The sequence below is a fragment of the Gadus morhua genome, chromosome 1 (assembly GCF_902167405.1).
Source record: "Gadus morhua chromosome 1, gadMor3.0, whole genome shotgun sequence".
NCBI lineage: Eukaryota > Metazoa > Chordata > Actinopteri > Gadiformes > Gadidae > Gadus > Gadus morhua.
Window position 1 is genome coordinate 15,143,404 of NC_044048.1, and position 25,347 is coordinate 15,168,750.

At 45.2% G+C, this 25,347-nt stretch overlaps 2 protein-coding genes across 3 annotated transcripts; one reads left to right on the forward strand and one right to left on the reverse strand.

The window, feature by feature from the left end:
- Positions 1-74: 74 nt before the first annotated feature.
- sdf4 (stromal cell derived factor 4) lies at positions 75-6,148 on the reverse strand. Its single transcript, XM_030357434.1, has 7 exons — positions 5,843-6,148; positions 5,209-5,511; positions 3,322-3,458; positions 2,664-2,777; positions 2,168-2,326; positions 1,861-2,036; positions 75-1,503 (listed from the first exon to the last, which is right to left on the reverse strand). Exons 2-7 carry the CDS (start codon positions 5,508-5,510, stop codon positions 1,327-1,329), a joined length of 1,065 nt encoding a protein of 354 aa, XP_030213294.1. The 5' UTR covers position 5,511; positions 5,843-6,148; the 3' UTR covers positions 75-1,326.
- Positions 6,149-7,119: 971 nt separating this feature from the next.
- Positions 7,120-22,894, forward strand: c1qtnf12 (C1q and TNF related 12). 2 transcript variants are annotated; one of them, XM_030364591.1, is made up of 8 exons: positions 7,120-8,549; positions 16,610-16,711; positions 16,996-17,107; positions 17,274-17,461; positions 18,157-18,265; positions 18,866-18,959; positions 20,532-20,610; positions 20,935-22,894. In XM_030364591.1, exons 1-8 carry the CDS (start codon positions 8,355-8,357, stop codon positions 21,031-21,033), a joined length of 978 nt encoding a protein of 325 aa, XP_030220451.1. In that variant the 5' UTR covers positions 7,120-8,354; the 3' UTR covers positions 21,034-22,894. The 2 variants fall into 2 exon arrangements, with proteins under 2 accessions (XP_030220451.1, XP_030220455.1); XM_030364595.1 differs by having other exon boundaries at positions 7,120-8,534.
- Positions 22,895-25,347: the final 2,453 nt, after the last annotated feature.

A 25,347-nucleotide genomic window follows, 5' to 3' on the forward strand; every position in this document is an offset into this window, starting at 1 on the left:
CCCAGAAGACATAACCTATACTAATCCTGGAAGTAAGTAGCCATGCATTTAATAACAGGTTTAATGATTGCAAGTCCATTCGCAATACGATTTTTAATAAAGTTTTATCACATTCTCCGAACATATTAGGGTATTTTGCAGTTCAGATGAGTTTGCTTGAGCATTACAGAACACAAGGAGGAAAACATTCAACGATCTGCTTATAGTTTGTGATCAAGGACCCCTGGAACTTTTAATTAAATTAAGTTGGAATTCAGTGCAACAAAAACTCAGAATCAAAGATGCTGACTAAAACAAATCCATGTGATATTTGAAAGCTTTATAAATGTAATATATTTAATATTAATACAAGGACAAATTATTTAGATGGTTGGCTGGTAGGAAAACAGAACAGCCGTTTTAGATGTATTCACATTTTCAAAATGAGTAGCCTAAGTATTTGCGTTCATGATATATTTACAGTTTTTGTCCATCAATGAAGATTGGTTAAATAGGTTTATTTTTCTCATTAAATATACTTCTGACTTTTCAAATCTACACCCTCTTTCAAAGTATTGACAGAAAAGCGATCAATCAATTGATTTGACGTTTCGAGGGACGGAGGAGAGTCATGGCACAGGGACGGTCGAACGTATCAATTATTCGTCTCGCAATACTTTGAAGGCAGAAACAATGGGGAGGTGACTAATTCATTGTGCTTCAGTTGTATACTGGACGTGTTACCAGTGGCTCTCTGAGGGTGTAGTCCTTTCAGCGGCATCACATTCAACTGTTCTTTTTAATTCAGTCCGTCTGCCAGAGGCATGAATTTTTGTAAATGGGCAAGTATTTACATTGTATACAACTATACCAGTCAAAACCAAACAGTGATTGCAGAATTAAATCCAGTAACTGGAAGAAAGACTTGCTACTAATAATGAATTTCGGCTCAATAACAAGGACAATATCCAGAGTGTTTTTTCCACACACACACACACACACACACACACACACACACACACACACACACACACACACACACACACACACACACACACACACACACACACACACACACACACACACACACACACACACACACAATAATGCAGACTGGACTGTAGGCAGAGCATGGTAGTGCCCAATTGACAGTAGGCAGCAATTACAATATTTAAACATCTTGGTCTGAGTCCGCTTTGAGTTGTGTGTGGGGGGGGGGGGGGGGGGAGGCTTCAAGCACAGGATTGAACATAGAACAGAGTATGAGTTAGTTAGCCGCCCCCCACACCGAGTAGTTCAGTTCAAGAGGGAATGGGGGGTGGGGGGCTGTTACGGCAGGCCTGATGTTCAGAACTCCTCGTGAACGTTCCTGGCGTAGTCCATGAGCTTGCTGCCGGTGAAGTATTCACTGTACTTCAGGATCTCCTCAAGCTCCAGGTTCTGGTTCTGGTTTTCGTCCGCCACCGCGATCATCTGCTTGGCCTCATTGAGCGCATTGTACTCGTTCATGGGGTCCATGTACTCCTGTGCGAGGAGGAACGGGACACAACACAGAAGGAAGAAATGGTCAGGAGTTTGTCCCGTTTGGTTTATACGCTTCAGCCTGCTCATGTAACCCCACTCCCTCCCAATTCTCCCCCAAATTCATCTTATGCACAAACTCCCAAGAGCCTTTCCGTTATAAATTATGAATATAGTGAAGTGCTGCAAGAACAAATAAGTGACTCGTAAGACATAGACGCTTGTTATGCTTGATACACAAGGGACAATAATCCTTTTAGTGAGAAAAACCTGATAATGGGAAACGCATTCACAGATTGTTGGGAAAGAATATCACAGCGAGGCTTCACCAACAGAGGATCTCTCTCCACTTCCACCTACTTCCAGTTCCTCCATCGTAACGATGGCGTTTCCGTCGGCGTCGATGACCTCCAGGAACTCCTTCTTCCTCTCGCGGACCCAGTCGTCGTCGATGTCCTGCGCCTGCTGGTTCTCCACCGTGCCCACGGGCAGGGAGATGAACTCCGACAGCGTCAGCTTCGTATCGCCGTCCTGGTCTGCGACACAAAATACAAGACGGCGCGCACACGGTTAGCGCCTCGACGGGAGGACCGCGATGAGAGGGTGTGTGTGTGTGTGTGTGTGTGTGTGTGTGTGTGTGTGTGTTGGGGGGGGGGGGGAGACGCACCCAGGTCGCGGACGATCTCCTTCACCATGTACTTGAGCATGCCCCGGCTGTGCTCCGGATGGAGGAAGGAGAGGAACTCCTCCTCATTGAGCAGCTGGTCGGCCGGAGGGCTGTCGGCCTGGAACCAGCGGTCTTTGAGGCTCTCCAGAACCTCCTGAGCTGCAAGGTAGAATGGACCGGTGTGATCATTCGGATTGATTGCGGTTAATGATGCATAACAGATAAAGTTAACAACACAACTCTCATTCTCATCGAATGGAAAGGAAGGCATACAGAGACTCAACCGCCGTGTCCCTGCCAACTATGTGACGCTGTCCAAAAGCTTTGCGACAATGTCAATATGTTCTTCATATTAGGGAGGCGGAAGCTTGGAAAGTGCAGCACTTTCACGCTCGCCTATAAAAGCTGGGCTGCAGAACTCTTCAATCACTACATTGAATAGGGTTAGAGGTGGGTGTAAAATAGGAGCTGCATAAGCATATCGCTGGGCACTCACTCTCCTCGTCCACCTTGAGATCTTCGTTGTTCTTTATCTTCTCCGCAACTTCCTTTTCATTGAGTCCCTTGCTGGCCAGAAACTTGACTCTGTACTCGTCCCATGTGACATGACCTGAATGAAAAACAATTCAAATGTTAGTGCCCAGATCAGAATCACGACAGCACAGAACTATTTCTGCAACACTTGGGAGTCTCGGCAGACATTATAAACACTTCAATGAACATAGCAAAAGGAAATTGGAAAAATCATTATATTAGAATTCCGGGATAGGTGGCCTTGGTTAGTCATTATAGTAATGTGTTGGGGTGGAAAGTGGGGGCTATATAATATTGTGGACCACAGACATGGGGATGTTATTTATTTATTTTATAACATCAAGAAAAACATTGTTTAGGTTTATGTTAATACGCATATGGTTTGGATAGTTAAAAGAGTTTACGGATAGAGGAAAGCAGGTTAAGTAACTTAAAATCAAAAGGGGAAACTTGATAGCTACCACAGCATAGTGAGAGAAAAAGAGAGGGAACGAAATAAATGATATCAATAAAAATCTATGTTAGAGAAATCGTTTAGTGAGGGTAAGGGTTTAGTCTCCATTGGCTGGATCTCGGCCGCCTGTCACCATTGCCACACGTCGAGCCCTCCTCCTCCTCACCGTCTCTGTCAGGGTCCACTGCCCTGAAGCTGAGCTTGTTCTCCCTGACGGCCTCTTGGAAGTGCTCCTTGGTTTTCTCCATGATCCATCTCTGCATTTCCTTGGCGCTGACACTCTTGTCCTCGTTGAAATCCACCCTGTGAAACACGTAAACAACCCAACGTCATATACAACAGTCCTCCGTGCTCTGGTCCTTACGTGCGGCCGGGGAGAACGATTAGCTCCGGGCCGGCTGTACCGTCCACTGACGTGCGGTAAACCTTTTTATCTGACTGGCCTGAGTCCAATCTGCTCCAGTCTAAATATGTGTGGCTCAAATACTTCTTTTTAGTTTTTGTTTTTTTTCACACAGCCATTTTCAATACCATTTAAGGAAAAATAAAATGGATCAACCGACAGGGATTTGTCAAGCAGCTGGCTTCACGACAACTGAAATGTACCAAGTCACAGAACGGATCAGGTAAAACAAATATGGAAAGGCTCAGGGTAAAATAACCATGAAGGGCTGTACCTTGACAACCCGCTTCATAAATACTGTTATCCCACCGTCATGGGTGCCCAATTGTTTTTTTAGCAGAAAGCATTTCCTTCTTTCGGGAAAATAGGTTTCTGTGTGTGCGAGTGCATGCGTGCGTGCATGCGTGCTACAGGTCAAACAATCAATACACTGTCCGCCTATCAAACAACATGTGCACAATCATTGTAATCTTGTTGCCATGTTGCAACAATGTAAACATGGTGCACCCAGATTCTCTGTGCAAGCCTTATCATTTCCACAATAATATAATAAACATCTGGCTGATAAAAAACCATGGGCAAACATGGACTGACGTGTTTGTCAATTTAGCTATTGACATTTAATCTCCAATACACACGTATACTAATATCCTGTGTTAATTGGAACAAGAATAAAGCTAATGAGAAACTCTGATAATGAAGCAGTTCCTTCCGTGTGGCGGTGTGATTGAATGCAGAATATAAAATGAAAATAGTGATTCCTCCTTATAAAATATATTTTAAAATCTGTGTATTGTACTTATTCTTCAACATATTGCATTCTACGACTTCAACATAGCTACGATTTCAATTTTATTCAAATAGCTAAACGCACCCCATGATGGAGCACAGTGCACAGGTGCACCCCCTCCAGCGCCCAGCTTGGACGTAGTGGAGCGGATAAGAGTGATTCCTCCTTATGAATTACTTTTCTCTCGGGTCTCCTTCCTGACGTACAAATCGGTTAGCTGCATGAACACGCTCAACTTGATCACCTGCATCAGCTACTGTCAATGTCAAAAGAATCACCAGAATGAGAGAATACCATAGATAACAGCCATCCTAAGTATCGCTAGCTGGCAGCTGTCCACTATTTTGATGGATGGATTGAGCCGTGCAAAGGCTTATGGGTAACATAGGAAATAGTAGCTTGAGAAATGGTGAGACAGACTACTGAGTAATTCATGAAAGGGAGACTTTGTCAAGACAGGTAAACTTAAGCATTAGCATTTTGTAGAGGTGTTGCAAATAATCCTTTGGTTAACTTGGCTTACTCACTGACTTAGCCATTTTCATTCTCATCTCTGAGCTCAAGAATGCAGCATTTTGACGTCACATCTTTACAATCTGGAAAAACAATCGTAGACAGCACACCCTATACAGATGTTTTCACACATAGCTGCTGTATGAAAATATGATTTAGATTGAATTGTTTCTTTATAAGCTGTGGCCTTATCATGAAATACAAAAATATATCCTCTGGTCAGAGGAAGAATAGCACTGCCCTAAACACAGCACAGAGAACGCCTGCTTTGTGTGCAGTGTCAGCAGTGCCTTCTGTTCAGAACAAGAGTAGTTCAACAGACACTGTTCCTCTTTAGTGATGCTTACTTGGTAAAGATGTCAATTAGTTTCTTTCGGTTTCGTCTCGGCTCCGAATCCTCGTCAAACTCCTCCATCTCTTTACCAAGGAACACCTCCTGGTGGAAATCCTTGTTCAGGTGTCCATCCATCTCCATCTTCAACCCATTCAGGTGGTCTGGGGGCAGGATCTCGTTTTCATCTTTAGTGTTGGCGTTCTTCTCCCTCAACGCGGACATGTTGGCAGGCCGTGCATGTAATTGGATGAGCGCAGAGCAGAGCAGGGAGCACAACAGGAGACTCCTGCACCACACCTGGCTTAAGACAGACATCCTGCAGACCCATATGGGTGCAGACAGACTTTAAGGTTCGGAGTCCAAGTGTCAAACATCAGAATATGACACCATATAGTCTAGTAACCGATAAGATAAAAAAAAAAGGTCAACAGAAACTCGACTGCTATGTTATCGTGCATATCATTTGTTAGGTTTCCAGTGTTGATGAGACAGTTCAGTCATTTTATATAATTAAATGATCAGCTCTCTCGGTATTCCTGTTACTGCGTGCTAGCTAACTAGCTAGCTCAACTAGGCTAACACCTAGACAGCATTGTTGTACACAATATAATAACTTGTATGTTTGATCAAAGTAGAGAACACCTCACCTGCCAAGCAGCGATCTATCCCGGATGTGAACTTATGAAATCTCTTAGGCTGTCGTCATACAAACAACCTTCCTTAGCTCAAAAGCTGTCAACAGCAGCTGGTTTCTTCCTGTACACGTGGACACTCACACCCCCAGGAAGGACAGACTGACACCTGTTGGACGACGATTAGACTACTGAAGATGTTGTGGGTGGTAGTTTAACTTCACAACGTCGATGTGATACTAGACATACTGGGGATACTGGTCAGATCACCCGGCTGGCAGGCTCTGGTTGCTACGTTGTCAACGTTGCCACTGACGCATCCCGGAAGTAGGCCAAGTATATTTTCGGCGTAAGTGTGCAGCCATGTTGGAAGGGTCACTATTTATTTGTATGATGCTCTACCGGTAGATGGCACTGTGTTCAAAAATAAGAAACAAAGCAACAGTACAATTAATATCCATGGTAGTAATGCCTAATACTTAGTCTTCTTTTAGACACCGATTAATTAAAAGGTATGTGACATAATGCATCCAAACATTACTCTGATGCTCTGAAGAATTCTTATTAATGTTTACAAAAAGGACAACAGTTGACTATGGATGGATCTCGGCCAATAATAAAGTAGCTTTTGATGCTTTATTATGAATGATGAATACTAATTCATTTATGAGTTAATAGTAGAACTTCCTGAGAGCAGAAAAGCTTTACTTAGGAACATGTCAAACCAATCTAGAACATCTTCTAAATTCTTCCCCATACACATGTGCACACTTCATCATTACAGATGATACACACACAATGCACAAGGTGTTCATCAAACAAAGCCATCTATCTATCAAATTATACACCCCCCCCACACACGCGCACACACACACACACACACACACACACACACACACACACACACACACACACACACACACACACACACACACACACACACACACACACACACACACAGAAACACACACACACACACACACACACACACACACACACACACATCTCGTCTACTTCACCACGTCGCAATGGAATTGACAATTTCATTGGTGAGAGAACGCAGAGAACTGAAGGGTTTGCCAATTTGAGGGATGAAAAGGAGGGAAACGGGGAGAGGGAGAGAGAGAGAGCAAACACAAGTGCACTAGAGAGAGGGTGGGAGAGAGGAGGGAGGGAGGGAGAAAGAGTGATGATAAAACTCCACTGTGAGTCCTCCTGTTTGCTCAAAGGAAAAAGTGGGACTAGCCGGAGAGAGGGAGAGAGAGAGAGAGAGAGAGAGAGAGAGAGAGAGAGAGAGAGAGAGAGAGAGAGAGAGAGAGAGAGGGAGAGAAAGAGAGAGAAAGAGAGAGAGAGAGAGAGAGAGTGCAGCTGAGCAGGCAGCAGGAGAATACTACCACACACACTTCAACTCAACTCTGGGCTCCCAGTCACTCGAGCTGTAGAAGTGCATCAACTCTTGGACTTGATAGTTTGCATGGACAACCCCAAGTGAACACCTTGGCTATAGATTGGTTTGGCCGGAGGCAGAGAGGTTGCCACATTGCTACCCTCACTGCGCTACCAACACAGTTGGAGCTACAGCAGTGAGCAGAACCCGGACCTGATCCAACTTCCCTGGGACTAAGAGACTGTGCATTCCCCTTGAGCTCCTGGACACGGCCAGCCTGTGGGATGGACAGATCCCCTGCATCTCCCGAGTAAGGCAGCGCTTCTGCTGGATCTTGTTTTGGATGTTTTGTTTTGGTTATTGTTGTGTTTTTAGTGTGGCGAACACACCAGCGCTGAACAGGAGTGAGTAGAGCGTCCTGCTGTCCATCTCCATCTCCCTCTCCCTGCGCACCCCACCCTGAGATTTCACAGACCCTCCTCTCCGTGTCTTCCTCTGGGCAGCCCGCGTGTCCCCTCTGCTACCCCCCCCCCCCCCTCTCCTCCCTCACACCACTCCCCCCCCCCCCTTACCCCATAGCCCTCACACCCCACCCCTCCCAGACAGAGCAGAAAGCGTGAAAAATCTCACTAATGGGTTTATTTGCTGTCAGATCTGTGCCGATCTGTCATTCCCAGACGACCGTTCTGCTTGAAACATTTCATAGCTGAGTAGCCCCCCTCCTGCCTCTCTCTCTGGCCAGAGGTAGTGGAGCCCCTGCATCATTCTGCTGGCCGAGAGAGCTTGTCAAACAGACAGAGAGAGAGAGAGAGAGAGAGAGAGACAGAGAGAGAGAGAGAGAGAGAGAGAGAGAGACAGACAGACAGAAAGAGAGAGACAGATAGAGAGAGACAGAGAGACAGAGGCAGCAGCAGCAGACAGTCTGACAGCATCAGCGGACAGAGAGTGAATTTGTCCCCTCCTCAGTTGGTCATCCAAGGCATCTACTCCCCATCACCACCACCACAACCAGCACCACCAACAACAACACCACCACCAACACCACCACCACCACAAAGCCGGTTCCGACCTCCAGCAGAACCCAGTGGTTTCTTCCCACCAAGATCTCTGAGCGGGTGCTGAGCGGAAGTGTGTGTGAAGATGCGGGTCGGGCCCGGCCCACTAGCGGTGCTGGCCTTAGTGTTCTGGACTCAGTGTGTCCTCCTAGACGGGGTCGAGGCCAAGAAGGAGAGGAAGAGACCCAAGGAGGCCCCGCCACAACACACAGAGAACTCCAACACCACGCTGTCCAACAGTGAGGAGGTCGGAGGGACCATCAAGGTAGGACCCCAAAATGTATGGTATTTTCTATTATTAGTTATTATTATTAATAGTATTATAAGTAGTATTTTCATTATCATCATTTTAATTAATATGCATTTTGATATTATTGTTTGTATTATTATTATTGGTGTTATTATTATTATCATTATGATACATTTTATGTTAATATTGTAATTCTGAATATTCTTGTTATTATGGTTTTTTACTATAATGGTTATTGTGATAGTGATTCTGAAAAATTATTATATTTGAGCATATTGAGAGCAATATTATTTATATTGGGACTCTGGAACTATGGCGCATTGTAAAGTTAGCTGACAACACTTTTAATTGTCATCGTGATTGCATTAGATACTGGAAATGTATTCACATGTGAGTTAGAAAACCAGAGGAGAGCCCCTGCGAGGGCCAGACAGGTGTGGCCCTGCAGGTCAATCCTCAATCAATGCCATGGACAGAAATGTGTGACACTCTAAATGGATGACTTCCTGAAGAATGCCAGGAATGTGCACATCTAAAGGCTGATCAATGCATCAATTAGTCTGCACAGAGGGGGTCCGTCACCCGGTCTCAAGCCTATTAGCTATAGGCCTTGTTCATTTTAACACATGAGGACTACAGGGAGGCCACAATGAACCAAAACACAAGCACACATAACACAACCTCTACTGGGGCCTCCGCATAAAGATGCCAAATATCAATTTTAGTATCGAAATTCCAGATCCCGAGGTTGATATATATGTGATATGTACATAGATCATAAATATCGCGTGCGTAAGATCAACCACCACAAATCTCCAGAGCACTGCCACGCACAACAGCATCAGATATTGTATCGCACTGTAGTCAGTCAATGAGATGAAAAATAAAGGATTGCAATTTCAATTCCCACAAAGAATGTTCACTATTCAGACCACTGGCCACTCAGAATACGCCATAATAGCTGTGTTGGAAAGCTGTTTTCATTCAAAACATGTACCTAAAGCAACATGGCAGAACATCAACAGTATGCAGTGTTCCATAACAGTAGTTGACCTTTGCCATTGTTATTTATGAGTTTATTATTGGTGTTGCATATTTGCTTGGAATCAAAAAGGTGGAGGGGATGGGGGTGGGGGAGGTATTTGTTTTTGCTCTCAGCCCACCCATCGTGTTGGCAACAAAACCTGATACATTTCAGTCTCAACTATGCAGTTGGTAAAAGCTTAATGGGGACGCCTTGCGCCTCAGTAACTAGCCACTGAAGTCCAAGGTGTATCAGGAAGAACACAGAGCGCCGCAGAGATGTTTATTTGACTTGCTGTGCCCCATGTAAGCAGAGGCTGTGAAGGATGACCTTGTGCGGAATGTCCAGCGCCAGTCGCAGGCGTTGGGTTCACCCTCTACCTTAATGTCTCCATGAGGCCGCCCCGCCCCGCCCCCCAACCCAGCGTCCTACCGCACTGATGTCATCATTCCTTGGGAAAGTTAGGTGGGCAAGAGCCTGAGGCAAAGCTGATCCCAGCACCTACTGATGGAGCCTGAGGCAAAGCTGATCCCAGCCCCTGGAGATGCTGCCACAGACACAAGGCCTGTCCCAGCCCCGACTGATGCTGCCACAGACACAAGGCCTGTCCCAGCCCCGACTGATGCTGCCACAGACACAAGGCCTGTCCCAGCCCCGACTGATGCTGCCACAGACACAAGGCCTGTCCCAGCCCCTACTGATGCTGCCACAGACACAAGGCCTGTCCCAGCCCCTACTGACGCTGCCACAGACACAAGGCCTGTCCCAGCCCCTACTGACGCTGCCACAGACACAAGGCCTGTCCCAGCCCCGTGAGATGCTGCCACAGACACAAGGCCTGTCCCAGCCCCGTGAGATGCTGCCACAGACACAAGGCCTGTCCCAGCCCCTACTGATGCTGCCAGAGACACAAGGCCTGTAATACTTTTACTACATACACCAAGACACACACGTACACACACACACACACTTGGAGACAAACAAAAAGGAGCAGCATGTCATGCAAGTCCCTTCACAAAGCCCCATAGAAAAGGCTCTGAAACAGGACGCCTCAGCGAGGATTAGCCCCCCCCCCCCCCCCCCCCCCTCCCAGCAGCACCACCGTCAACCCCCCCCCCCCCCCCCCCCCCATTCTCATCCAGTCCCTAACGAATACTCTCAGAGTGTAATGACATAATCACTCTCTGAGAGGCTGTGTTATGCCAGTGTGTGTGGCTATGTGTGTGGGTGTGTATGTATGTGTGCGTGCGCGCATGTGTGTTTGTGTGCACAAGTTTGTGTGTGTGTGTGCGTGCGGGGGTGTACGCGTGTGTGTGTGTTTGTGTGTCTGAGTGTGTGTGTGTTTATATGTGTTTGTGTGACCAAACCCGGTCAGCTTCACAGGTCTACATCATACAGGCCAGGGAGACACTTGAAGATGAGGTTGAGACACACCCAGACCTTGGTTTCTAGTACACGTCTACCTTGATTCTGTTTGAGGGAAAAAAGCTGTGTACCACACACCATGCAAGTGGTTAATATGCTTGTTTTGGACGGTTGGTGGCGTTCATCCCATTACAAATCTGTAGCCATGTCCACGTCTAAGAGAAAACAACATATCCACTGGTGCTGCCTTGGCCTGATATTTGTATTCTTAAACAAGTTAAACATTTATACTTCACATTCACCCAAGCTTTTTCCCCCCTTGTGCCCAGTGGAAACAGTTGAAACTCGTCTCTCGGTTTTGAAGCTGGCAGGGGCCCAGGTTGGTCCACTGGCAGGCCGCTGAGCATGGCCGCATTCCTGCACAGATTTTCCATTTGAAATTGATCAAAATTATGGAGGTAAAGAGTTTGTGTTGCGTAACTTTGATTTAAAACAATTTTTACAACACAAAAGGATTCTTGTTTTGTGTTGTGAGGCTGACTCATTATAAAGGGTGTTGGGGAGACCTTCAGGTGAGGGACCCCCTCTCTGGCACTTCAGTCTGCTTTCACATTGAGATATACGCCTATCCAAGCTGTGGTAACCTTTGTGTTTATAATTCCATGGCACTTTCTCATTAGTCGAAACCTTATCTCACACCTCGACTTACACTTGTCTTTAGCTGTCTGCTACTCATTCAACGTGGTTGCGACACATGAGATACACTGCATCACTATCCATATCTCGCTTCGTACGAGATGCTGCGAGACCCCTTCTGCCCGAGCAGCCAGGGGTCCGCGATGGCTGTAATCGATGCAGGCAAACATCACGCCTGCCGGGCTGAGTAACGGCAGAGGTTTAGGGGGGAGTTTTTCCTCTCTCTCTCTCTCTCTCTCTCTCTCTCTCTCTCTCTCTCTCTCTCTCTCTCTCTCTCTCTCTCTCATCCCCGGGATGATTAATGACACAGTGGGACCTTTCGGAAACCGATGACCTCCTGAAACCGATTGGTTCTCACCCAACACCTCCGGAGCCGACCCCCCAGTGGTACCATGTGTTTGTCTGTTTGTACTGTAGCCTCATTATAGCCTTTAACAGAGAAATACGTTTTTTTTTCCATTAGTCTAACTAATCTATTCACATCATGAAGAGAACTATAGTACCGAAGATCCCCACCAATTCGGTTTATGTCTGCCAAATAAGGCAAAATATGCCGATTATCATCAGGGATCATGTTGTGTTTCAGCATCCCCTCCTGGAAGACTGAGGGCTATAGGACTCTTCTATAGAGAAGGGACTATGTCGTGCCACATGACATGCAGGGCAACACCAGCACAAACCTCTTTCCACATGAAGAGATGCTGATCTACTTATTTGTATTTTCACTTTTACGTTTCATAATGCTGGCCAGCAAGAACCATGCTATATACAGTACTTAATACACAACCCATCTGAAGCACCAAATACTGAAATATTCCCATGATAATAGATGGTAATGAATCATGGTAATGAACATAATAAAAATATTTGCTAATGATGTTCAGAATGATTGTATCCCCTTTGATAATTTCATGTGAACTCTGCATGCAACTGATGGGCAGATATTCCATGTTCAGCTTTCACATAGTTTCAATCATTTTTAACGCAACCAAGCTGAAAGAATTCAAACACAGTGTCAACCGCTTATGGTTATTCTGCCTCTGAGGAATACGATCCATCCCTGCACTTATGTGGTACAGCAAATGCATCGCGTACAATGTAGAGAGGAGGTGTAATGACGCTCTGGTTGGTGTTCTGTGTAAGATCTGTCCCCCAGGTGAAACCACTGGGAAAACCTTTGTGGATCCCAACCATCCCACTGGCTTTTTCGCCACAGCTCAATTTACCTCCCTCAGGGAAAATGAGCACTCAGTCAAGCATTTCAAAGGGATCATTTGTAGACGGAACAGATGTGCCACAGGTAGCCATCAGCGCTCTTTCAACTCCGTGGGTGCTTCGTTGTTCTGTCAAATAACTCCCAAGAATTCACGTCGCTCTCTCAGGAATGATGTCACATCCGGAATAGGCTTAAATTACCTGCATTTTCCTAAATTAATACCTAGGATCTTTTAATTAATACTGTATGCACTCTTCCATGCCCTCAATCATATATATAGCGTCATATCCAAGAAGAAACTCCTCTCAGCCACACTATCATAACGATTATTAAGTAGATAAGAAACACAAGTGGGAGGAGGAGGAGGGCATAGCTGACGTCCCGTGACTTACTGTCTTGTGTTGCTGGTTCAAATCCTCATTAGGTGCACTGGCTGGGAACACTGGGTGGGGTGGTTTGTGTGTGTCTGTGTGGGGGAGCACTTTGATGGATGCGTGACGACCGGGGATGGGAGGCACACAGGCTCCCGGGTCCCCCGCCCCCCCCTTCTCTCTCTCTCAAGGGGAACTGGGTAGGCCCGTCCGCAGTGGTGCATGGATGACTGCACAGGGATCCCCGTGATGATGCATGAGGCAAATAGAAGTGAAGGATTATAGGAGGAGGCTGTCGGTTATCCTGCCCAACCTTAAACCTACAGTACCTGTAAACACGCGACGGCGCTCGGCACGCTGAGGCTTTATGTTATCTTGAACCCGGCACGTATGGAGTGTATACGGCTGTAACGCAGCACCGCTCACACCGCAATGTTAATGGGAGCTATAAGGTTGAGCAGGTTACGTCTTCCAGTATCAATTACCGCCCCGGAGACAAGTTTTAACAGTTGTGTTTTGTGTTTTTGGCGGCAGTCTGCCCTGGGGGAATATTTTCTAGTTTTTATTGCTTCAAATAAATTCTGCATAATTTTTCCCAAATCTATAACAAACAGAGGCTACCTGGCGCGAGGCACGTTGCGTCTATGGGGAAGTCTTTACTGGGTAATGTGATATTTGTTAAGCTTTCCCATAAGGAAAAGAAAAAAAAACGAAAAGAATTTCACACGACAATATAAAACATAAGAGTCCGCCTTTTATCTCAATCCCTGTTTACAATGCTGTTGGCCTGCGCAAAAAGGATATACAGTATATCGGTATCCAATCAAAACAAACAAACAAACAGAAAATACTGTGTGAGCGTCGTCAGGGTTTAAAGCCGCCCTATGACTAACAGACAAGCGCATTCTGCAGTCAGCACTGGAATAATGTGCATTCACGTGTGCTGACAGACAAGGCCGTTTTGAAACACTCACACATCAACGTGCTGATCAAAGTCAGCGTCCTGGTGTACCTCCTCAGCTCTCTTGAGTCTTCCTACCTGCTCCTTTTCTTGTCCATGAGCTGAAGGCCTTCTGATGCCGAGTTATGAGAGTGAAGACAGTTTACTTTGCGGCATATTCAATAACATTGAGTGCGCGATGCTGACATGTTGCACCGTGTCACTGGCAGTGTGAGTGTCTGCGTTCACACTTCTGCAACGTTCTTGCAACTTATTTTTTATTTCGGACTCCTCCACCTGGACCACAATATGGACCAGATACTTTATCATTGGTGCATGCATGGGTAAAAACACATGCACAGAAAAAATAAGTTAAATAGACTGAAATTGAGCAGCTTGGATTACCTTATTTATTCAGCATTGATTTTTATTTTGCGGCCTAGAAGGTTTACGGACAAGGTAATAATTATCTGAGCCAAGCTCTGACTTCCTCGCAGAGAGAAATATCTGGGGGGCATGGTTTTTAATAGTTTAATTACAATGATGTGTGCTAAAGAGGATAACAAGCTTCAAGTACGGCTGATTTCCTGGCAATGATCTACAGTGGGTTTTTTTTGGATTACGCAGGGAATAGGTGTGATATATAATTATACTGTATGTCTGCATGTGTAGCATGTGTGGGCTGACTGGTGCGGCTTGACATATTTGAAAAAGCACACGATGATCTATGACATAAACACAAGTCGTAATGCAAAGCTCCGTCTTTCTCGGGATTAGCGGCAAGCAGTTCCAGTATCTGTGTTTCTCAACAGCTGTCAGCGTCAGGGCGGGTGAAGTTTGGATCACACAAGACTGTCTGAGAGTCTTTTGTGCCGATGATTCACAACACTGTTTGACAGACACTTTTTACAATTAATCCCAGTGGAAATATACAAAAATGGCCTAAGGCATGGAATAATGGCGCCCTTGCTGCTCCAACCGCAGTCATTAACGTTTTAGCATTTATAGAAGCATCTAGAACAGGGATGGTAAAGGATAATATTATATAATCAGAGCAAATAAAAACAAAAATAAAAGAAAATACTTTTACCCAATTTGTGACGAGTTTTAGGAAAACAACATTAAAGAGGGCTGTGAGGAAAATAACAAGTCTCGCAGTCATCTGTATTGTTGTACACTGTTTCCAAGCCTTCAGAGGCACAACAAAAACATAAAGAAATCCACATTTCAAGAGGCTCCGTCCCTCTTAAATTGTTTATTTTGTCTGCTGTCAGGGGGGGGGGGGGGGCGCAGGGGCAGGGGGGGGGGGGCTGGGGGGGGGGTGAAGAGAGAGGAGTGGTGGAAGTTATGTTGCAAACCAAAATATGTAATTTACTTTCCTTTTTTTTCTTCCTTTTAATACGAGCACATTGAAAGGGAAAACATTGAGACATGACTTGGTTGTAGTGGAACAGGAGGAGTGTCTCTCGCAAGGGAAGAAGAAAGAGGCCATGTTAGTTTAGCAGATAAGCGAGTTGTGTCCTGATGCCAAAGCTAAACAAATTCCCTCTCAGACAGCTGAGCTGAGCCTCCACTCGTCTTTATCTCCTTCCCTAATCTCAACCGCAATCGTTTGACGTTTGGGGGCGAAGAGGGGCAAGAGGTAGGGCCTACGCTCAAGTTGGTTTTCGCTGACGGATATTAATATCGCCTTACATTTCTTACCCAAACATTCTCCAATGTGCTTCTTTGGAGCGTGCAACGTACCATCAGTCATACCCGACCCTATCAGTGTATGTGTACAATCCTTCAGAACTGTCTATGTTTTCCGATAGAGAGCACAAGCACATATTGAGTCAGTAAAAAGACAGAGCGAGGTTCAACCATGTGTCTGTACCGGCACATATGTCTTGTTGTCTCATTCGTAGAATTACCCACCCGCCACTGCTCCATTTCCTCTCCTTCAAAATTGGAACAAGGTTGGCAGTATTTGTTTGCGTATTGGTTTATTAACTGTTGTGGCTCCATGGGCTGCTGGGCTGCATGACGTTATAGGATAATGGATGGTGTGCTGCAGTCCCCGTAATGTACATCACATGCACAGACCCATTCTTTGTCCAACCGGGGCGCTGGTGTGGATTTACCTCACATCTGTAAAGGTTTGAGAGGGGTTTGTTTGTTTTCAGCCCAGCTTATTGAGAATATTTGAAGTGACATGGCATCTTATTGAATCATCTGGAATGAACAAATGAGCCGAACGTAAAACATTTGGCAGGGGACGGTGACAACATACTTGGCCATGAGACCGTGTTAAAACAAACACGGCGGGCAGGAGAGGTGAGAACGAAGGGCGACAGGTATCAAAGTGTGACCTGCCTGCCGCCATGTTTTTGGCAGCGTATTTAAAAAATAACCTCCTGCCCTTTTTCCTACGTGGACAAAAAAAAAAAGACGACTCATAGACTATAAAGCGCATGTTGTGTATTTTAAACGTCACAGGTTTCTGACAACCAGCGTGTTGACCCACTGGGATCATGGATGGACTTTGTGAAACGACCTGTAGGCAACTTCAGAAAATGCCCCAAACGGAGACGGCCCCTGGTACGTCAAAACAGCAAATGGTAGAAATGGTTGAATTGTAGGTTCTTTGTTGATTCAAAGCACCACCATACTGCTGTTCATCACGGCAAGCTTTTTGGCTGGTATTTATTCAGCGGTAATTGCCCATTACAGCTAAATAAATACTGTGTGTGTGTGTGTATGCGTGCTTATGCGTGCGTATAAATGACCTTGCAATGTGTTCTGTCAATAATCAAGCATTACATTTCTATTACCATATTTCGGACTGAATGGCCCTTGGTCTTCAATGTGTTATTCTCCCCTAGCCCGGACCCCCCGGCCCGCCTGGACCACCAGGACCTCAGGGACCCCCTGGCTCTCCGGGGGCAGAGGTCACCCAGGAGGTGCTCCTCCAGGAGTTCAAGGAGATGATCAAAGGTATCCTTCCTCTCCTTCCTGTCCTTCATGAAACTCGCGTTTTCTCATCAGAGAATCCAACCAAAAAAACAACATCGGCCGACCTCTTGATCCTGCAGTTCCCTGGGCTGACGCAGCGCGGGCGGCAGGTCTCTGGGGTTCATGGGTCTGTGTTTGTTTCCGCCAGAGGCCACGGAGCGCAGAGCGTCGGCGCTGGAGCGACAGAGCAGCAGCCCCAGCCTGCCGCCTCCGGCGCTGCTCGCTCTAGAAGGGATGAGCTCGTACCGCCGGATAGAGGAGGCCTTCCACTGCAAGCTGAAAGGCCCCGTGGTGATAGACAAGAAGACCCTGGTGGAGCTGCAGAACTTCCAGACGGTGTGTTTGTTTTGACAAATTGAACAATGGAGAACGTCGAAACCTGGAATGAGGGGCTCCCGCCGTGTTGACTGGCTGCTTGAGCCAGGGTCGCTCAGTGTTTTCGGACCATTCTGGCTTTGTGGATGTGTGTCACGGAACATGTGTGACCCAGTTGGTATGGAACAGGGGTTAGGATCAGACTGTCGCCGCGCTGAGTGGTAGCGTTTAGGGGCTTAGGTCAGAAATATCACCCTTTTTTTTTCTGTCTTAAACATCGCTCTGCGGGCACGTACAAAAGGCGCTCTGTGTGCTCTGAGTTGGAGCATGTTGTGGAGAGGACAGAAATAGACGCTGTTTTAAACAGTGCGCAGCAGTGGAAGAACCCTGCTCTGTTGGTATGGGCCTGACAAAGCAGAGAGATGTTTCAACAGACAGTCCATCTTAACTTGCTTCTCTATCCTCCAGACAAAGTGTACCTCCCTGTTCTATTGCCAGGGAACAAAGATATCCCTTTTAAGCTAAGATGTGGACAAGAAAGGAAAGTAATGCTCAAGAAAGAAACGTGTTGCTCCATAAAGAAAGAAAACCAGGTTTTCAGAGTGATTCTCTGCACCTTTCGCCAGTCTTTAGGCTAAACATCATCATCCAACTAAACGACATCATCAGATAGTGCTTGGAAATGCTTTAATTGGTTTCTGTGTTTGTGTTTCCAGCCTCCGGCGAAAGGAGCGTTTCTGAGAGGGTCGGGCATGGACCAGTCTACTGGCAGATTCACCGCACCCATCACCGGGATATACCAGTTCTCTGCCAATGTTCATATTGGTAATCTAATTATTCACATCTGCCCTTTAACACAATGATGGTAGTTGTTAGAAAAGGTAGAGGTAGTAGTTTGTTCGTCCTAGTCCAAGATAATTACATTCCTCAGGTCCGGGCTGTAAGCTCTTTTGTTGGCTACACAAATCCTAGCATAGCTTAGAATACAGTCAATTGTGACAGCTGTATGATAGGCTATTCTATGTTCAGTGTAGCGTAGCATACAGGTGACTTTGACAGCTGTAAAATATGCAGTGCTAGCTTAAGTGGGGCCTACAGTTGATTCTTACAGCCGCTAGGCTATGTTTATTGCAGCCTAAAATACAGGTGATTGTGCCTACTAAATGCTAGGCCATGCTGGGTTTAGTGTAACATAGCGTACTGGTGATTGTGTCTTAATCACCATAATGGTGATTGAGACTGGTGATGTAGGTGTATCCAATGCTCGGTTTAGTGGAAGCCTAGCATACAAATGATTGAGACAGCTGTATGCTTGTCTATACTAGGTTATGTAGGATACAAGTGAATGCTAGGCTTTTCTGGGTCCAGTGTAAAGTGGCTCACAGTTGATTGAGTCTTGTTGATTGCTTCTTCCTGGGCCTACAGACCACAACGAGGTGAAGAGGAGCAAGAGCCAGCTGAAGGCCAGAGATAACGTGCGTGTTCTGATCTGCATTGAGTCTCTCTGCCACCGATACACGTGAGTACAGCCAGACCACACTCCTCTAACTCCTCCAACACTCCTCCTAAAACCTCTGGCCAACTTATCTCCACACATTTTTTATTTATGCCCAATTTTACCTGCCAGACCTTTCTCCCGTTTGTAGTTCTGAGCCATGTGGTTCCCATTTGTAATGCCTTACACAACGCAGCATGTTGTGGTCTGATGTTCCAATCCCTCAAGAACTCGTAACACATTGACAGCAAGAGAGGTAGATACGTGGACGGACGACAGACAGACGGACGGACGGACGGACGGACGGACGGACGGACGGACGGACGGACGGACGGACGGACGGACAGACAGACAGACAGACAGTCAGACAGACAGACAGTCAGACAGACAGACAGACAGACAGACAGACAGACAGACAGACAGACAGACAGACAGACAGGCAGAAAGACAGACAGGAAAAAAGGTACATAGGTAGACAATCAGACAGACAGTAAGGGATAGGTAGGTGGACAGACGGACAGACAGACAGACAGACAGACAGACAGACAGACAGACAGACAGACAGACAGACAGACAGACAGACAGACAGACAATTTATTTATAATAATATTACTTTAAACATAATATTTATTTATACATAATATTATTTTTTACAAAATACATTTTATATTCTCCCAAATTTCCTACACACATCATTGACATTTTAGAAATAATCCAGCAGCTATTTATGGAGCAAGACATCAGCCTTGCTTTGTGCTGTTTACATTCTGTCTGGGCAGTTTATATACTGGTAACACATGACAGAGGAGGTTTATTAGCGTTTAACGCCACCTTAACTATCGCTAGAATTTATGAGCTGTTAAAGCCGCTGTCTGTTATAGTTTCTCTGTGGAACCGGTTTGGCATTTCCTGTATAAAAGTGAAGCAGGTCTTTAAAGGAGATGTCCACACACACAGGGCTCCTGTCTTCATCGCCTTGCTAATCTTTATAGACTCACCTTTGACACCTTAGGCAGCCATTTGCATCCCAGCAAAGAAATGCTGGTTGTGTTTAGAAAAAAATATCCAACCTTATAACACACTGTTATTTTAATTGGTAAAAAAAAAAGAAAAAAAATGGAAATGTGAATGACATTGCAATATGGCAACGTTGTTGACTTACATTTGTAAAGCCAAGGAACAAATGTTGATAGGTAGCGTCCTGCTCCCTAAAGGGTGTGTATCTCAAAAGTATTCCTCCAGGCATTGTATAATGAGTGGAGCATATAAATAATATGACAATGATTGGTTAGCTAGCTAGCAAGAAGGAAGCGCCGCTCTATTGATTTCATGGCCCTCCCGCATCTCGAAATGTGGAGGATGTGAAATTAGGCTCATTAAGTTGGCAGCTAGCGTAGAGACAATCATGAGGAATATGCCGTTAGAAGTGTAGCATTTTACACTTAGCAGCAGCACAGCACGCATACGGTATCGTTGGAGCCTGGAGGCATATTCAGGGCCAACAGCACTTGGTTCTCAATTGCCCTAATATATTCTGTTAACCATTTTGAATCACAAGCAAACAATTCCCTTCTGTTTTATGTTATATTGATGCAGGTCACTGGAGATGATTGTTGGCTTGGAAAGTAACAGCAAGATATTCACTGTCAGCGTGCAAGGTCTGCTGGAGCTACAGGTAATGTTCCCCCCCATTATTATCTGACACCTTGGCTTTGTTTGAAAGATTTTATAATACAAATGTATTGCCCTCAAAATTTCACTCCTGTGCTCTCTCAATTTTCTCCTCTCTCTCTCTCTCTCTCTCTCTCTCTCTCTCTCTCTCTCTCTCTCTCTCTCTCTCTCTCTCTCTCTCTCTCTCTCTCTCTCTCTCTCTCTCTCTCTCTCTCTCTCTCTCTCTCTCTCTCTCTCTCTCTCTCTCTCTCTCTCTCTCTCTCTCTCTCTCTCTCTCTCTCTCTCTCTCTCTCTCTCTCTCTCTCTCTCTCTCTCTCTCTATCTGTAGGTTGGACAGTACACATCCATATTTGTGGATAACGCTGCTGGGGCCTCCATCACCATACAGAGTGGCTCTGATTACATGGGCATGCTGCTCGGTGTATAGACGGCCCACCAACACCAGCACCATCCATCCACCCACCCACACATCCCCAAGGACAGCCACTTAGAACTGCCCATAAGGAGACACCTGTATCTTGTTGGGCATCAAGGATTATTCAACTTGGATTTGCCGGTGGACTTTTTGCAGATGCCGAAAAGACAGTATAACAAACTTTCATGGGCTGGATTTGTATCTTTACACAATAAGCTGTCCCCCATCCCATCCAGGATTAGGTTGGCCTCATTGCACCCTAATACAACAATAGTTTCTTTTAATCACAATAGAGTTCGGTGGAACAGTGAACCATTCAAACAGTCACGCGAGGCCCTTCTTAGCGGCATAGCAAATGTGTTGGTCAGAATATGATAAGGGGGACAGCAGCATCAGATAGAGAAATATATGTTTTATAATATAATGTATAACATAAAGATGTGTTTGGGTTTTGTCTTTGTGATCCGTTTTCATTCAAAATGTAGTATTTTCGTATGTTTAAACATTTGTCTACATTATTTGTGTTGTAAAGACTCTTTGAGTACACTGGACCGGTATATAGACCCAGGATCTAAGAGAAGTTGAATATCCGATGTAATTACACTTTTATGCTATATTGTTATTTCAAAGAATTCCAGACACAGATAAACATTTGGAGAAGACAGAGAATGTTTAAAGTTCTTCTTTTGTTGTGTTTTGTGTATTTTTTGAGAATCTTAGGAATTCACCAGACAAGCATTTTATTGAACATGGTTTTCACGTCTGAGGTATGTTCAACGCCATTGTGGGAGTTTCCACTTGAATATGAATCACACTTAACATTCCTGGATTACAACAAACAATTTTTCTTTTCATTTCATTCTGAATTAACTGCATCATTTACCGTGATTAGAGATTACATCATTAAATAAATCTAGCGATCTGTGATTCACTTATAATTCACCATAGATATGTGTAATATTGTTCATCTTGTATCTATATTTTTCGGTAAAATGTATTAATTTACCTGGGGGGGGTGAAAAGCCTTTTCGCCTGGATATGTAAAATTCTTCCACGTCTGTTTCCACTTCAATATTAGCTGGTGTTACTTCTCTTTATGATAATTTGATTGTAAATTACTCAGAATTTCTTGAGGAAACACTGAGCTTTAAAATATGACCACCTCCTCTTGTGGTTTGAATTATAAATCTCTGCCATTTCATTTCCATAAACATATTTCCCGGAAACCGCAGCTCATATAACGAGTGTCTTTCTATGTTAATTGTTTTAATTTGTATTCTACTGTGATTCCATGCCTAAACTCTTGGTTGTGCAGATTTATGAAATTCAAATAGGACTTTGGATAAACATGGACCTCATCCGTCTATTTCTTCTCATAATTCCTCAAAAATGTTCTAAGTGTAACGTGTATATATCTTGATTGACCTTAACGGTACATCACAAGACATTATTAAGACGCTTCAAGGCTTATTCATCACTATTTCTTGTCCAACCACTTGTACTAACCTGTTTGCATCAGTGCAGGCCTTATCATCAGGCTTCTCAGGAAAGCTCTGCTGGGAAGCCAACTGTCACATACTGTATCCGGAAACCCACTGCAAACCCCTAGCACCCACCTGCTAAGTTATTGTGGCGTGTTTTTGTGTGTCTGCGCAAACTATATCAAACACTGGTCGTCTACTTCCTGAACAACTCTACCTGCATTCTGTCAGTCTTATTTGGTATTTAAGTTATTATTTCTGTTGTTATTTTTGCCTTTCAGTTACAACGCAACAATTGTGCTTTCATTCTCTGAGCTTTCGGTCTGCATGCCAACCATAATGTTTTCCAAATAAATATAAATTAATTAATAAATAAAGTTCTCTTTGGTTGATCCCATGCAAGCAAGTCCAAATTCCAAGTGAGAAAAGAAGGTTCATGCAAAACTTCGGCAAAAGGTGGGTGTTTCAAGAGAGAATATTCCTACGGTATAAAAGGTATCCGTAGCTCAAGGCCATTGCACAGCCTTCACCCAGGGCTGGATCAATGCTGCATGAAAGGCAGGGGAGTACAGATATAAATGGCACGTAGTCCCCGCCTACTCCCCCCCAGAACTCAAAAAGGTACGCTCCATCATCTAGACTGAAATAGTCTTCATCCTTGATTAAGAATACTATTATGTTATAAAGCGACCTAGATTAAAATATAACCACAACACCTAGGACAAAAAGAAACAGGGAACATTACATTTTAAATCTTATCAAAACTGGATGGGGGGAACCCTTGACCCTTGAACCCTTGGCACACACTTTGGGAAAGCCCTTTCTGTCCATTGTATGGGCACTTCATTGTGTTTTCTCCCTTGGCATATCTAAGTGTGCACTTTCATGAGCTTTTTTCATCAGAAAGGAACCTGTAGAAAACCTTAACTTGATCCCATTGTAAGGGCACCTATTTGGCACTACCTTACACTACAAGGAACGTCCGTTATGAATCCCCATTCCCCATTCTTCTGCATGTAGCAGTGCATTGCATCTCATTCTATCCAAAGGAGGGGTCTTCTCCATTAGAGGAGCACCAAATTGGGCACTTCATCATGAGTAAGCTATACTGCAGCTCATTTCTCATCCTAACCCCATCACCATTTTCTCTACTGGAATGGGCAATTTGGGACACTGTCATGTAGGGGCAGCCTAGAGGGCACTTCATAACGGCACCGCTTTCCATTGGAAGAGCACCCAAAGGGAATCGCACGTTTATACCTTTGTAAGGGCACTGCATCATGTTTTCTTGCTTTAGAGGGCACATTATCATAATTTATGGAATGAAGGGGCCACAATAGAGGGCACTCAATATTTCTTTCCCATGTGAAGGGCAGCCATAGCGCACTCCCCTCAATCTCGCCACTCTACAGGCCACTCTAACGAGGCTATTTCAACCATGGGGGTACCGCAGGGGTATGCAGACCTGAGTGGTGTTGAATGATAAATAGTTGCTGGCTAGCTGACCCGTTCAGTTTTAAATTGTCCGGGCTCACTGGTTAGTTGACCTCGATCGGTGTGGAATTGTAGAGCCTCACAGCCTCCCTGGCCAAGCCTCAGCTGACCAAAGCGGTGTGGAATTATACAACCTCACTGGCTAGCTAACCCGATGGCTGTTGAATTGTACCGCCTCCATGGCTAGCTGTCCTGAGTGGTGTGGGATTGTAGAGGCTCGCTGGCTAGCTGACCGTGCCAGAGAAGACTGCAGTCTCCAGAGCCCACTAAAGCTATCAGCAGGTGCACAAGTACATGCCTGACAGAGAGCAGCTATGTCCTGCGTGGTATTTCCCTCTCCTCTGGATTGCTCAAGAACTCAGAGAATGCCACATACTTGGGGATTTTGATTGTCCCACGTTTTCCTATTCTCCCCGCTTTCTTTCCTTCTTTTCTTAACGTGTTTAATGACAGCTATGTGAGCATGCTGCAACCCATTTGCTGTCCTGCCACGGAGCCACCAGCGCCTGCCAAAGTGGTTGCGAAACCGTCCTGTGCCGTGGCTCTGACAGGAATTTCCCATTGCCCCATTATCAGCATCAGCCAAGCTGAGTGACTACAATTACATCTGTCCAATACTAAGAGCAAAACTGTTTTTTTTTCTTCTCTTTTTTTCCCCTTCCCCTCGCAAGAAACAAGTTTTTCATGAATGTGTCCCATTGTGGAGAAATTGCGAAGGTCCTTCTGGGATGTCGGGTAAACCAACACGATTGGTTATAGCTGTAATGAGAGTCATTATGGGATTTGTTGTCCTTACACCAACGGCGTCTTTACAATGTGAAGGCTGGGATATGCTTATGGCGTGGAGGAACGTCTAAATGCCGCTGTACCTGAGAGGGAATAAGGAAACAAAATGGTGTCCAAGGACACTGGGCCTCACACCATCAGACTCCTTCCTTTGTTATACAGCCGATGAGTGAAAGAACTCTGCTTGTTTATGAAAACTCCCAAATTCATGAGCGTATATAAAGGCAACAAACCCTTCCAGTTAACTATGCAGTATCAACACTTCCTGTAATATCAACACAGAAAACACCAAAATAAATGGCCGATGGGAGGAGCCCGACACTAAAAAGCCAACTATGGAGGAGAGATAGGAGAACGGAGCTCAACACGCGCCCATGACCCGCGCTCCTATGCATTCCGTCTTCTTTGTGTTTGTCAGGACTTCCAAACAAGGCTACCTGTGGAGCGCCGACGCCGCAAGACTAAGGCTGGCTGCCGCCGAGGTGCCAGACGCCCCTTCCTATGTTGTACTCTCCCAGCACGCTTTGCATTTTTCCCTCCGCAACCCCAAGTTACCCCAAACAAC

What these genes read in the sequence shown, in the direction of transcription:
- sdf4 (XM_030357434.1), bottom strand. Translation starts at nt 5,510, where the DNA reads ATGTCTGTCTTAAGCCAGGTGTGGTGCAGGAGTCTCCTGTTGTGCTCC. An exon ending in AGTGGACCCTGACAGAGACG is followed by an intron (nt 2,778 to 3,321) that starts GTGAGGAGGAGG and finishes TTTTTCATTCAG; the next exon opens with GTCATGTCACATGGGACGAG. An exon ending in GGAGATCGTCCGCGACCTGG is followed by an intron (nt 2,037 to 2,167) that starts GTGCGTCTCCCC and finishes TTTGTGTCGCAG; the next exon opens with ACCAGGACGGCGATACGAAG.
- c1qtnf12 (XM_030364591.1), top strand. Translation starts at nt 8,355, where the DNA reads ATGCGGGTCGGGCCCGGCCCACTAGCGGTGCTGGCCTTAGTGTTCTGG. An exon ending in GTTCAAGGAGATGATCAAAG is followed by an intron (nt 17,108 to 17,273) that starts GTATCCTTCCTC and finishes TGTTTCCGCCAG; the next exon opens with AGGCCACGGAGCGCAGAGCG. An exon ending in AAGGTCTGCTGGAGCTACAG is followed by an intron (nt 20,611 to 20,934) that starts GTAATGTTCCCC and finishes CTCTATCTGTAG; the next exon opens with GTTGGACAGTACACATCCAT.